Genomic DNA, 15,481 nt, shown 5'->3' with positions numbered 1-15,481 from the left:
GTACATATACATATGTATATATGTATATGTATATAATTCTAAATCAAAATATGTTACAAAATATGTGAAATTTGGAACGCATGATCACTTGTAGATACAAAACATTAAGATTAAGTGAAACATTTGTCTTTCTCTGCCTTATTTCACTTAGCATAATGCCCTCGAGCTCCATCCATCTCATTGCAAATGGCAGGATTTCCTTTTCTTCTCATGGATGAATAAAGCATGCACACAATAATATTCTTTCTATCTATCTATCTGTCTATGTATCTATCTCATCTTCTTTATACATTCACCCATTGATGGACACTGAGTTATATCTTGGCTATTGTGAATAATACTGCTGTGAATGTGGGAATGCAGATATCTCTTTAAGATCTGGAATTGCTGGGGTCATATGTAGTTCTATTTCTAATTTTTTGAGGAACCTCCGTACTATTTTCCATGGTGGTTGCACCAACTTACATTCCCACCAACAATGCCCAAGTGTTCCCTTTTCTCCATACTCTCACCAACACTTGTATTTCTTATCTTTTTGATGATAGCCATTTTAACATATGTGAGGTGATACTGTGTGATATATATGTGGAATCTCAAAAAAAAAAAAAAAAAGGCAAACTCATAGATACAGAAAATAGAAGAGTGATACCAGGGGCTTGGGGTGGGGCAAATAAGGAGAGGTGGCCAAAAGGTACAAACTTTCAGCTATAAGATGAATAAGGCCTGAGGATGTTATGTAAAGGAGGATGACTATACTTGATAACACTGTATTATATAATTGAAATTTGCTGAGGCAGTAGAACTTGAAAGTTCTCATCCACACAAAAAGATAAATGTGAGGTGATGGATGTGTTAATTAATTAGACGGGAGAATTCTTTCACAATGTGTATGTATGTCAAGTCACCATGATGTACACTGCAAATCTCTTAGTGATTTTATTTGTTAAATATACCTCAATAAAGCTGAAAAAAAGATGAAAGAAATACAAATAAACTAGTCTTATAAAGTTAAAAAAAGATCGAATGGAATACAGTAGAAATTTAGGGCAAGGTTAAGTTATAGAAAAAGCAAATCTTATTGGTGAGATGGATTTATCACTCAACTATTCTTTTACCTCTGAATCTCTAAAATTGGACTTCTAGCTTTTATTTTGTTACAATTACAAACCACCTAGTTCATGAGAAAACACAAAAATAACACTATGCATGCTTAAGGAAAATTTCTTGGCAAACATTTCATGCTTTTCTATTGTGTTTTCCTCATTTTGGTTCCAAATACTGGTTCTCTGATTATTAATTGCATGACCTTGGACAGATAACCTCTCTGTGCCTCAGTTTTCCTGAATATAAAGTGGGAACCATTACCTTGAGGATAATTATGAAAATTAAGTGAGGGAACATATAAAAGTGCTGAGATGGCTGTTCTCTCTAGTGACTTTAACAATGATGGAACGTTTGTCCAAATCTGCTTGTTGAACTCCTACACACAACAGAGTACAGCTAAACTCCTCAAAAATCCCTTTTCTCTATTTTTTTATCTCACTGTTTAAATAAGAGGCATGCCTACTGTGTACAGGCACATTCCTGTTCCCCAGTAATAATTGTTCTTATCATAAACTCCCTGACTAGTGTTCATCCCATATATTAGGCCTATCTGATGTTTCTGGTATGTAAGTCCTTACTTGCTCTTGATTGAGATTTGGAATCTAATTAACCAATCAGGACTCTGGGGTTATTTTTGAGAATGTTATTGAAGCAGAAACATGAATTAAATCAAAGTATAATTTACTCAGATTCAGAAAGATTGATTTAATTCAGAGCCCGAAGAGCCCTCATTTAGAGCAGAGGGAGCTCATTGAGGGTACTGGGCTGAATCCACTGGGCTGACTGGTGTGCTTACTGTGAGGGAGCTAAACAGATGAAGAGATTTTGCTCATGTCACAGAACATCCCGCACCCCATGACTTTGTTTTACAAACATGTTTGAGATATTTGCAAATGGACAGCTTGGATTTTTATTTGCTCAATGAAGGCACACTCTTATTTTATCTGAATAATTGTAATTAATTTGTAGGTCTTTTATTTTCTTCTGTTACACAAACTTCAGAATCCAAATACATGATATCAAACCAGACCATTTATATTTTATAAAAATTAAAAATAAATTATCTCAAAACCATTATAAGGTACATATCTAAAATACAAATAAATTCTTAGGCAGTGATTCCAAAAGTGTTATCTCTGAACCAGCAGCAATGGTATCATATAGAGCTGATTAAAAATGCAAATTCTGAGCCCCCATCTCAGACCTACTGAATCAGAAACGAACCTCCAGATGATTCTGAAACACACTTGAGTGTGAGAACCATTGTCTTGGGATGTTAACCACATTTTAGGAGAGGTTGTGCTTTATGCCAATAGATGTTATTTTTATCCATATTTTTGATTAGGAAGGTTGGGCATGTCTTGGGTCAATTATCCTATTTAACTCAGTGTTACTCAAAATTATATAAATAAAACCTGCTTTTAGTATATTTCATTACCATTAATAATACAATTTTGCTGACCGTACTTCTTTCTTCCTTGTATCTCCACATGATAGGCGAGTTGGATTTTATGTCAATACTTTCAAAAATGTCTCTAGCCTTGAGGCCAAATTTCATAAGGAAATTGCGGTGGTGAGTAATGTTTATTTTTACTTGTGGAATATAGAATAAATGAACATTTATTCGGGAGGCAAATGAAATGGCATAGCCTTAGGCAAAATATTCACTCACTTGCATGTTTTTATTTAAGAGTGTATTTTTACTCTCAGTAGTATTTCTATAAATTTTTTTGTGACCACATAGTACTCTATGTCTTGCAAAAATTTTAGTTTGTGCATATACAAAAATGCTCTCATGAATCATTGGCTGGTTTTATTTCTTTTCTGAATTTATTTTTTTCATTGTCACAATCTCACAGGTTTTTTTTCTCCAGTCAATTTTTAAAGTTAGAGTTCCATGTGGTGCTTTAGGCTGAGGAAAAATTGGTCTTCATGTATTCAGATAATCAATAGTATGATCAACTCGTATTTTCTTAGTTTAGCAGAGTGGTCGTATGACTTTATTTCTAGTATAGTCAATGTAAACAATAATTTTTTGTTTTCTGCCCTGTACTGTGGTTAATAAATATATTTTAATATTGTTTTAGTTTATTTGTGTTCGTGGCCTTTCAATTTTGACATGAATTTTAAATTGGACCATATACAGAATTTAAATTATTTTGAGACTGTCCATACTATTATGAGATACTTAGCATTTCAATAAACAGTTCCTTTTGGGGGGCAATAACCTAATTAGGCACCAAAATGACTTGCAGCTAATAGACAAGTGGCCTCTGTCTCATTAGCTTTGCCACAAACTGTATGAAGTGATGATGAAACTGGGTGACCAGCATGCTGACAAGGCCTTCACCATTCAAGGAGCTCCCAGGTAGGCCATGTTCATCAGAGCCAAGTTTGTGTCTATTCACCTTAACGAAATGCTTGTTGCAATTTATGAAGTGTGTACCAGCCAATACTATTTTACTCATACTATAAAAATCTAAAACAAAGGAGCCTTTCCTTGTAGAAGCTGACACCAGCCTTAGTTCTATGCTTTTATATTTACCGTTAGCCTCCAAGTTTACCCACCATGGGCTTTTGCCATTGTCAAAATTGAATTGACTATCTGCCTATCTCTTTTCCATGGGACTTGAGAGCAATGGTATAAATTTTGACATATAATTTCTTGTTGTGCACTTGTTACTTTCTTTGGAGAAGAAATTAATTCCCCAAACTCACAGCAGTTAGTCCTGATAATTATTGATGGTGATGACATCTTTAATGAATCCATTTTAGGAAAGGAAAGACAAAGTATGTAAGACCTCACTGTCATCTTACCTCCTAACTCCATCTTGCAGATATTGCATTGTTTTGCTTTTATTGCACATGGTTTATTTTGAGTATGCCAGTCAAATGCACCAAAGGCCCAGTGATCCATAGGAGAATTGTCTCTGTCTCCATAGTTCGGCTTCACACCAGCTTTCTTCTGTGATTTTGAAACCCCTTTTATTCTATCCTTCTCAGACATAATATACTCAGGAAATGCAGGCAAATGAGCCTTAGCCTGGAAGTTGAAAAGACCCAGTTTTCAGTTTTATGACTCTAGTTAACATGCTTTGCCTTTCTTGAGTAAGTCCAATAACTTCTCTAGTTAAAGATCTCATTTTTTTAATCAATAAGAAAACAGATGCTATTGAACTAAATGGCTTTATGGTAGTATGTAGTCGTGACAGTCTATATTTGCAATTTTAACATCAATGTATATACTTATACACACATATTTATACAAACACACATACTCTTTCACATGTACCACCATTTGCATGTGTCAGTGTTTGGATCTCACTGGAGATAGCTAATATTGTTATTCTTTGCTCTTTGGATTAGCTGTACTGAGCGTGAAGTGTATCTTCTCTTTCTCAGGGAAAGAACGTTGCCTAAAAGAATATATGAAAGGAGTGCTATTTCCAATACAACTAGAAACAAAGGAAGAATTGTAATATCAAAATAACATTTGGATGTTTTAGAAATGAAATACATCAAAAATTAAGGGTTGCTACCTTATAAAGAGATGAAAGGGACAAATGAATCTGAAAATTTCAAAGTTGCTGAATCAGATACAGTGAAGAGAATGAGGCCACTGGTCACTTAACAAATCTTCCTTTCATTTTTTTTTCCAATGTTCCTCTGCAGAATGAGGTGGTGAGTGAGCTCTGCAGGATCTATCTCTATTAAGCATAGATGGGGGCTATGCTTCTGACAGAGGCCATGATTGTTGGCACATAGCCCCAATCATGTGGTGTGTTCTGTTTTCTCTACAGGACCCATTACTTTGTAGACCATGCTGCTTTGTACATGTTCATTTATTTTGGGGTGCTGATCCTGTTTTCTCAATCTATACACTTGAAATTCTTAGCGAGCAGGGTATGTCCCAAGAGTCTTCTTAATCATTGCATTTGGACTGTTCACAGGCATCTGGGCTGGTGCCAGGGATGTGGTAGATTCTTGGTAAATATTTCTGACTCTTCCATCACATAATTTGTTAGCACATTTCAAGGTGCCCGAGATGAGTCTTTGTTCCATAAGGTATAGAAGGAGAAACAGTTAATGAATTAATTTCCACATGTTATCAGAAAGCACTCCTTAAAATCTTAATTAACACTATCCTACAGATGCCTTATAACATAAAATTTATAATTTGCAGAGTAAGTTTTTCTCTGGTTTATGACAGCATGATTCTCTTGTAAATCAAAAGTGAAATTATTTTAATTCAGTTTATGTTTGGATGATTCTTGCAGAGCCTGTTTGGCACAGTGGAAAGAACAGGAGGTTGCATTACTATGGCCTAAATTCAGATCCACTAAATTGCCAAGTCACTTTAGAGATTTTTAACCCCTCTGCAATCATATTGTGATGATTAGGGATAATATATAAACAGGGCCTGGCACATGTAGTAGTCAAGAAACATGTAGTTACTACAACACTGTTAATGCTATGCAGAATTAACCTGGAAGGGGGAATAGATAACAAACAGTACCTGTTATATCAGGATGTCTCTGGGATGGGGGCCTCTGATAAATAAGTACTACTCCTTAGAAGTTCCTTTGCTTAAATCTTGTGTGTTCATCTAGTGATTCGGGTCCTCTCCGCATCGTGAAGACACCATCGCCACCCGAGGAGCCTTCCCCCATCCCGAGCCCGACAGCTAGTCCCAATCATATACTAGTGCCTGGGTCTCCGGCACCAGCACGGCCTCGGTCACCTTCACAGGTAGGAAGAGATCAAATACATTGGAGCGACCAGCGAGATGACCTCATCTGGGAAAGCCCCACAAATGCTGAGGCATTGAGAAGAGTTTCTGGTGGGAGACTTTGAGGCGGGAGGCTTTAGGCATTATGATTGTCACTAAGGAATCGACTCATTTTTCTTATATGGATTTTTTAATTTTTTCACACACCCTATGCTTGAGTGTGTAGAGACTGTTCCACAATTTTAGCTTCCTCAGTCTCGTATGCTGTCCTCTCCCATCTCTTGTTCTCAGAATCCTTTCCTTCAAGGCTCTGTTTAGTCCTACCTACTCCATGAAACCTCCCTCCTGTAGCTCTTTAGGCGAGTACGACCAAGAAAAGCTGTTATGTGTATATGACATTTCACATTTTTTTTTATAACCCACCATATTTTGCATATGAATATACACTCAATAAGAGTATAGGAAACAAATGATTGAAAAAAACAGTAAGGGCCAGAGAAAGGTAAATATAGAGAAAAATTGCCACCCTTATCTCCCCTACTTTGAGTGAAAATGAAATTTCTATAAGAAAATTTGGAAGTCCAGTTCAGCTTGAGCTTTCATGTGTGTGGTTGAAACTAAGGGAAGTCACAGGAAGACATATGTAACAGACAGAACTCTATAAAGTTTTTACTTTAGAAAATACTGAAGAGGAAAATGAAATGTATGCTGCTTACATGTGGTCTAGTTGATTCCAATGAAAAGCTTGCTTGATTTTAATTTTAAAATTCTAATTTATTGCTGAAGTGAGAAATAACTTTCAGTTTACTTCAGAGAAGGTATTGTCTCAGTTTACCTTAGAGGCATAGGCACCTGGCCTTGCAGCCCTGTGTGTAGCCCTTGTGTTAAGACGAAGGGAACCCCTGAGCCTGAATTTTTCTCATTGGACCAGTGCTTGTCAGTGCTCAGAAAGCCACCCAAGCAGAGAGCATTCTTTGCCTGAATCATGTAGGCTTATTTCTATATGCATATATGAATTTCTATCAGTGATCAGTCTGTCATCTCAGCTCTGTTCACATGACATTTCTACATGTCTCATACATTATCTTTTGGCTGAGTTAACTACTGTTTGTTTGTGTTTAATGCTTTGTAGACAAGGAAAGGGCCTCCTGTCCCACCTCTGCCTAAAGTCACCCCAACAAAGGACCTGCAGCAGGAGAACATCATCAATTTCTTTGAGGACAACTTTGTTCCAGAAATCAGTGTGACGACACCTTCCCAGGTGAGTTCCTAGTACAGAGGGGGCATATCCATGAAGTACCATGGCAGAGTGACTCTGAGGGGTCAGCTCTAAAGAAAGTGACAGACGTTAAAGTCAGCAATATAATTTTAGTTACCATTTGGATTTGCTTGGTATGTCTATAGCATTCTCAAATGGGAGATGTATATATTTCAAAATAGTGATGTTATTTTTGATTGTTAAGAATAGTACATACTTATTGTAGAAAATTGGGAAAATATCAAAAAGTATAAAGTGAAACATTTTAATAATCACTTAAATCATACTTTGGTTTATTTTCTTTCAGTCTTTTTTCAACCAAGTATATATTGATTTTGCACCACAAAATTTAAATTTAGATTTTATTATGTATTCCTGACTTTTCTACTTAATCTCATTGAGCATGTTTTTGTGTCATAGTATTATCTTTTCAAAAAAAACTCTGTTTAACCAGAGCATTCTATTAGATGTATGTAGCAATCTCTAATTGTGACTACAGGTGGCGTCCAGTTGTTCCACTATATCACCAGCACTTTGGTGAACATCAATGTATATGAATTCATGTCTGCATCTTCTGTTATTTCTTTCATATTGCATCCTAGTAAAGAATAGGAAAATGAATTAAAGGAGGTGAATATTTTTAAGTCTTTTGCCCTTCAGCAGGAGTAAATGTATCCATTTACATGATTTGGCAAATGGAAACATCATCATTCCCCCTGCTTTCAGAGACTCCTGGATGGGGGTGCTCCACCTACAGTTACCCTTAGTGGACATGTCCCTGTGAACAAGTTGGTAGTCCACTTTCTTCAAGAATGGTCTTGACTTTCAGAGCTGCTCTAATGTCATCAAAGCCACTCTTTGTTTTAAGAGTGTAAGTCCCCAGAGAAGCCATGCCAATATCATTTTGTCTCAGTGTCCCCAGGGTCAGAAATAATATTTACATTTTCCAAGAGGTACGAACACAGTACTGTAATTACTGAGCACATAGCACATCAATACACCATCCCAATTACAGTCCCATTCTATTGATAATAACAGAAGTAATGTACTGATATCAGGGGGCTCAGAAAATGAAAACTCAGAAATAATGCAGTGGCAAATCATAATTTGTCATTCCTTTCAAGTCCATTTATCAATAGATACCATGCTTTTAGTTAATCATTTTCCTTCTGTTGTTTGTATGAGATGCTGAATTTGGTAAGCTAACGAGAGCTTGAAATGTGATTAGCAGCTTCTTTGAGGAGGGAGAATTGCATGTTTATCAGTGCATGGACATATTATGCCTGTGGATACACAGACACCACCAAGAATAGCTGTCTTGAACCAAACGATCTTACACAGCATTCAGTGTTGCCCTGGCACCAAACTTGAGCAGTTTTCGTTTCTAGGTTGTGCTGCCCTTTGTATTGGCTAATAGCTCAGCTTCATTCTCTTTTTTGCTACATCAGTTTTCAGTTGAGAGTGTTTTAGGGCGATAATACCTTTACTTTCAAGCTGCTTTCTCCGGGACCCTCCAAGAACATCCAACTCTGTCACAAATAGAACATGTGGTCATCTGGAAACCATGTGTGCTTAGCTGTCTCCAGTTAGCAGTTGAGGCAACTGAAGTAGAGAAAACATGACCTGTAGACTACTTGTGAAGTAAAGATGGAGTTCAAGAGTGTTCTTTCTTTTTTAAAACAGTTTTCATTTGCAGTTTGCTGGCTCATAGATAAGGATCCTTCATGGTGGGGAAAAAAAAAGAGTCAAAACACTTTTTAAAATCATAAATGCCAGAAGAGGCCCATTAGGGCTTCTAAGAGCATTAACTTTGCTGGTATTGCTGAGTGAGCATGATTGGAAAAGTCAAGAGTTGGGGACGAGGGAGAGGAAGTACCTTTCAAAACAGAGCCTTCTCTAGTTGCTGCTGCTGCAAGGACACAATTAGGTGGTAGAGCCTCTTGCCCCAACTTAGCTAGTCTTTATGTACAGCTCCAAGGCTGTTGAGAGGGAAGGAAAAGCACCTTTTATAACTTACTGGCTGTATGTCACATCCGTGAGCCTACTAGGCAATTTTGTAAGAACTACCCACCAGAGATATTACGGGAGTACATTTAGGGGTTCAGCTTCATTTATATAGTTTTCTTTTAATCCGGGGAAGAGGCAGAAAGGGGTTCTTTTTTTTTATCATTTTTTCCAAATCTGAGAAGCAACATTCCTCTAGCACCAGGGTCCCCAACCCCCGGGCCCCAGACCGAAATAGGTCCGTGGCCTGTTAGGAACTGGGACGCACAGAACAAGGTTAGCAGCAGACCAGCAAGCAAAGCTTCATCTGTATTTGTGGCCACTCCCCAGCGCTAGCATCACCACCTCATCTCCATCTCAGGTCATCAGGCATAATACTCATAGGAGCACCAGTCCCTGGTGCCAAAAATGTTGGACCACAGAGCATGACTCAAAGCATTTCCATTGACTCAATGACTGTTGGCTTCATGTCATGATGTCAAGAGACGGAGTGAAGCAGGATTTATATTTCAGTCTACTTTTTAGCTTATCAAGTGATACAATCTAGCTTTATTGTAAATTTTTCAGAGGCTGCCTTTTCCTGAAGCAACTTAATCCGCCCCGCCCCCCACCACTTGCCGAGTTGTGTGTTCCTCTGTAAATACAGATATAGCCATTTTGTGTTGCTTCATTCCTTTTGGGTTCCACCCAGCAATTTCTGATTCAGCAGGTCTGGGCTGGGGGCTGAGAATCTGCTTTTCTAACAAGGTCCCAGGCAATGCTAATGCTGCTGGTCTTGAGATTTCACATGAGAACCACTGTTTTAGACCATCAGGATTCCACATGGTACAAGTTTGTGGCCATGAACAAAGTACCACAGTGAATTAACAGATTTTTTTTCCAAAGAAATATCCAACTGAGTGAAGTGTATGTTATGATTAACCATTCATAATTGCTCTACTTAAAAATAATGCAACTTAAAATGTTCCATATTCAGGGTTGTTGTACTTACACACATGTGCTTATGGTAGTAGCTGTGTTAATCAGATTATATGTCAAGTTACATATTATAAGTGAATAGATTGTCTCATCTGGATAGTAATGTTTTTAGACATGCACAGAAAAATGATAAAGTAAATAAATAGAAATTCCAGGAGAAAATGAGATACCAGCCTCCAGGAAGCAGAGTATTGAAAGCTAGAAGGCTGAGATGTATTGAAAAGATTTTCTCCCAGATACATATATTATAATAATATAGAGTGGTCCCTTTGAATTTATTTAATATTTTAAAACCATTTAATCAATCGTTCAACATTTAAGAGATAGTTTATGTCCTCAGTTCGCTATTTTTATCATATGCTTTATGGGGAAGAAAAACATTTGTATTAATCCTACTTTTAAACTCAAAATATAATGTTTAAAATATTTCTCATCTCTGGTGGCTTTGGGTGTCTCGTACACCAAGGCTAATCACAGAGATAATTCTCTCTTGAATGGGTCCGGGATTGGAAACAGAAATCTATCAGACCTCCAGAGCCCTCTAATGGTCTCAAACTTTTAATACATCATAGACTCTTTGGGAAATACCCTTACCTGCTTAGTTATAGAGAGATGCCAGGTATCCAGACCAAAGGACTGAACTTGCTTTTCTGGTCCTATTTACAAAAATAGGACTGCCAAAGGACAAATCCATTGTATTGTTCCCTATTTTTCCCTCCCAAGAACTTAAATGGAAAGAAGTCCTTTGTGTGTGTGTGTGTGTGTGTGTGTGTGTGTGTGTGTGTGTGTGTGTGTTCCTGCATTTTTCATCTAGTCCCATAAGATACTGTATAAAGGGGGTCGTTGATTTTTGAGGCTAGGAGTGGTTGCATCTTCTTTTGCTTTTTCATGGTTCATGTCAGCATGTTCAAGGTTCTGAGTTCTGCAACAGAAGCCATTTGTATAATTAGAGTTTCTCAAATAGTCTCCCCTTTACCCCAAAATACCCTGCTCCTAGAAAACAGGTGTTCTGGTGAAACACTTTGAAAAGGAAGTTTTAAAAGATATTATGACTCTGGAAACCAAATTTATGGCATATAAATAAGATTTTAACAGGAAAACAAGACCAAAAAAAGGCAATCATGCATATGTAAACATATCTATACATTAAGTTTGTATATCTATACATTAAGTTTGTAAACATATCTATACAATAAGTTTGTATAAGTTTGTAAGCATGCATATGTAAACATATCTATACATTAAGTTTGTTTCTTTTTTTCTCCAAAAAATGTTTGGACTGCTTTCTATTCTGACATGATGACTTAATGTTAATTCTGATGTTCACCCTCCCTTCCCACCAGGACTTTCCCTACCTATTGTGGCCCTGAGCAGATATTTTTGGAATGGGGCCTCTGTCCATAAAAACAATTTGAGACACTTGAAATATCAGCATATCAGCAACATTCTGGTCACTAGTGTCATGGGATTCCATAAATGAAATGCCATGCTGGCCAGTGGGAGAAATCTGCTCACCACCACATTCTTGGAAGCAAGCCTGGCCATCACATTCCTGGACAACTGGGTGGATATGAGTCTCAGAGTTCTTGGGGCATATGATGGGGCCACAGCTGGTCCCCATACCAGAGGAAGACTTAGAAAGTTTCAAGAAAGGTGCTCAAATGTATGGGCCCCACCCTGAGGTGCAGGGCTAAGGGCAGAGTCTATGCTTGTCCATTTTTTCTGGCATAGAAGAAAAGATTGCCCATTTTAGGATTTTCTTTTTTAATAAGAGACACACGCAACTATTTCGCCTAAATCTTTTCCCAACAATGATGTTTCATATTTTATGTCTTTGATATAGCTTTCTCATTTACAAATCTAGAGGGATTATCTTTAGAGCATCCAAGAGATTTAGAGCAAGCAAGAGATTGCTTGCTGTGCTAGAAGGCAAGACAACACCAACTTTAAATCATGTAACTGTCAGGATCAAGTTAGCACCATTAACTTCGCTGCTCATATCTCTGTTTCCCAGCCTAATGCTGCATATTGCATTTTAAATTCATGAAATCATCCTATTTTTCCCAGCCAATCAAACTGAAATAGATTTTGAGCTTGCAAAATAAGTTTATGAAATGACTCTTTTTATCTGTGCAATCTTAATGAGGCTAGCCTACAATTAGGTGCACACACACCACTCACTTCCTGGGTAATGGCCACCTGGTTTTAAATAGCACTGTGGCTTTTCTTTTCAATGCAGCATATATCTGGACCAGCCAGCTCTTCTTTAAGTTGATATATTTTTCAAAGTAAACATGTTAACATTGTTTTAAGACAGAAAAGATTAACTAGTAAGATGAAAACCGAAGGAGGAAAAATACACAGTGCATTTCAAGCCAAAATTTAGTTTATTGCCCTTGTGCATTACCCACAGCATTCCTCCATTCCTGGAGCAAGGATAACCATGAAGTACAGTTTATCATCTAAAGTTCTGAAAATATTTTTAAATCATTGTTATGTGGCCTCACACCTTTTAAGATTCTCAGACTCCAGAGATTCTAATGATCCTAGACTTTTTGCATCTTATAATCCATCTCATAATGTGGACTCATTTTGAGTTTTTATATTTTTTATGTGGTTTGAGATATGGGTTATGGAGTGGTAGTTAGCTGGCACAGAGAGGCAAGCAGGAGAAGGTGGGAAGGGAGAAACAGAAGAATGAGAATGAAATGAAGATGAGGAAGCATGAGAGTGTGAGTGATAGTGAGAAAAGAGTGAGCCACACAACAGAATGGGAACACCTACTTATTCATACAACTTAGTATGTTATATGCAACATCTCATTCAACTTAAATTTTACATCATTTTTGTGATTTGGGAGTCATTATACCTACTTCAGAGATGAGCACATCAGTCATCTTTCTGCCACACTGATGCTTTTAGTGCAGACAGGGACAGCAGGATGCTGTAGACCATACGTGCCGGCATTTTAACCACCTGAAGGATAGCAGATATTAGACTGCCGGTAAATAAACAAATCTACTTTAACTGTTTTTATCCTTAATATTCAGGATGTACGTTCTCTATCATGTTGTCTAGACTTCTTTAGGTTGTTACATATCACTGATATTATTGGTAATACCAGGAAGTAGTGGTAAGAGGGTCTTCACTCAACCATTTTGGACATCTCTCCATCCATTAGTCATAGCAGAATCCCATTATAAGCATAGGCCCTACCCACTTTCCCTGCTGTCTCTATTCTCATTACTGTCAACTTTTCCACTCCTCATCATAGTGTATGTAAGGGCAATGAGCATAACCCATTACACGCTACACTAAGAATGACTTTGCAATCTAAAACTTGTTTCAATAATAAACAAACAACCTAGGGAAATAGTTCCCTAGCATGTTTAGTTTATTGTCATCTCATTTGGGCATTACAGGATTGTTTAAGTGTAGGTAGGCACATAAAGTGAATATGGCAACAGAAGAACAATTGACAAGTGTAGGGCATGGGTAAATGGGTCTTCATTGTGCTATTTTTTTTAACTTTGCATATAATAAAATAAATACTTGACAATATCATTTTAAATGATTGAAAGATGTCCTATTCTAAGATTGCAAATATAAAGCTCTTGAACCCTGTAACTATAATGTACCATTATTCACATTAACTGCAGTGTACCATCTGTAGTGGTCTTATCGGAAGCTTCCAATCACGAAGTTAAATTTTCTTAGGCCACTGCTTCATCATAATTGCTGATGAAATGCTAAAACTTTACTTACTGTTAGAAATTGTAGTTATTTTGTGCTCCTGCAATAAAAGTTATTTCAATTACATGAAAAATAACTCTGATTGGCATTTTTTCTAAAAAACTTTATTTAACGTTTCTGTCTTAAGCTTCTTTATCTGACTTCCCCTGCCTCATTAGCAGTTGTGAGTTAAGTGTCCAACATAATACTTGAGACATAGTAAATGTTCTCAAAATATGTTTAATGAAAGAATAAAAATGAAAAAACTCTTTGGAAAAAGTAGTATTTATGGCCTCAGTGTATTCTGGCTCAATGTAATATCATATTATAATTAAGAAATCATGCGATGTGTGTGTGTGTGTGTGTGTGTGTGTGTGTGTGTGTGTGTGTGTGTGTGTGTGTCTGCATGCAGCCCTGGGGATGATTTAGAGACTATGTTTTACTTCTAAAGTTGAAATCTCTGTTACCTAATGTGTTTATAAAAATAATACCCCCAAATACTGCATGGTTAACATTTAAAAATACTAAATTCCAGAGAAACAAAAAGTAAAAATTAAAAAATATAATCAATTTCCTAGCCTCCCCCCCTCCGAAAAAAACACTCTTACTAATTTAATTTGTATAATGTCACAATTTTTTTCTTTTTGACTAGTAATTGAAATCTATATTTTTGGAAATTTGATCATTCTATATCAGTTTTGTAACTTACAGTTTTTTTACTACAAACATCATAAATATATTTTCATGTCAATTTAATATATGTCTTACCATTTTAAATAGCAGCAGAGCACTGTATTATGAGGATGTGCCATAGTAGGTTTAACCAATTTTCTATTGTTAGGATATTTTCTGGTGTTAATCAAGTTTATTGAGGTATGATTGCTATACAATCAACTGTATATATTTAAAGTATATATTTTGATAATTTTTGAAATATGGGTACACCCATGAAAACATACCAGAATCAAAATAATGAATATATCTATCATCTGCCAAATTTTCTTTGTGTCTTTTTGTAATCCCTCTCCTCATCTGCAAGTAGAGCACCATCTCCAGACAAACACTAATCTTTCTAGGGAATTGAGAGAAATAGTTACAAACCATATATCTGATAAAGGGTTAATATCCAAAATATATAAGAAACTCATACAACTTAACAGCATAATAACTGGATTAAAAATAACTGGATTAAAAAAATGGGCAAAGGACCTGAGTGGACATTTTATCAAAGAAGACATAAATATTGCCAACAGGCAAATGAAAAGGTGCTCAACATCAGTAACCATCAGAAAAATACAAATCAAAACCATAATGAGCTATCACCTGTTAGAATAGCTATTATCAAAAAGACAAAAGATAAGTCTTGGTGAGAACATGGAGAAAAGGGAACCCTTGTACACTGTTGGTGGGAATGTAATTTGGTAAAACAGTATGGAGTTTCCTCAAAAGTTAAAAATAGATCATATGATCAAGCAATCCCATTTCTTGATATATATCCAAAGGAAGTAAAATCAATATCTTGAAGAGATCAGTGCACTCCCATGTTCGCTGCAACATTATTCACAACATTATAACCAAGACATGGAAACAACCTAGGTGTCTGTCAGTGGATGAAGCAGTAAAGAAAATGTGTTGTGTGTGTGTGTGTGTGTGTGTGTGTGTGTGTGTGTGTGTGT

General features: G+C 36.6%; 1 protein-coding gene across 2 annotated transcripts in view; it reads left to right on the top strand.

Annotated features, from left to right (window-relative positions):
- Positions 1–15,481, top strand: part of AMPH (amphiphysin) — a 195,941-nt gene that overhangs the window by 128,139 nt on the left and 52,321 nt on the right. For both annotated transcript variants that reach the window (XM_011376691.1, XM_011376690.1), the window contains exons 8-11: positions 2,602–2,677; positions 3,390–3,472; positions 5,715–5,853; positions 6,966–7,094. In XM_011376691.1, coding sequence (XP_011374993.1) covers positions 2,602–2,677; positions 3,390–3,472; positions 5,715–5,853; positions 6,966–7,094 — 427 coding nt within the window. The remainder of the gene's footprint in view (positions 1–2,601; positions 2,678–3,389; positions 3,473–5,714; positions 5,854–6,965; positions 7,095–15,481) is intronic.

Source organism: Pteropus vampyrus, unplaced genomic scaffold (genome assembly GCF_000151845.1).
Source record: "Pteropus vampyrus isolate Shadow unplaced genomic scaffold, Pvam_2.0 Scaffold302, whole genome shotgun sequence".
Taxonomy (NCBI): Eukaryota; Metazoa; Chordata; class Mammalia; order Chiroptera; family Pteropodidae; genus Pteropus; species Pteropus vampyrus.
This window is presented reverse-complemented; position numbering and strand designations above follow the sequence as displayed.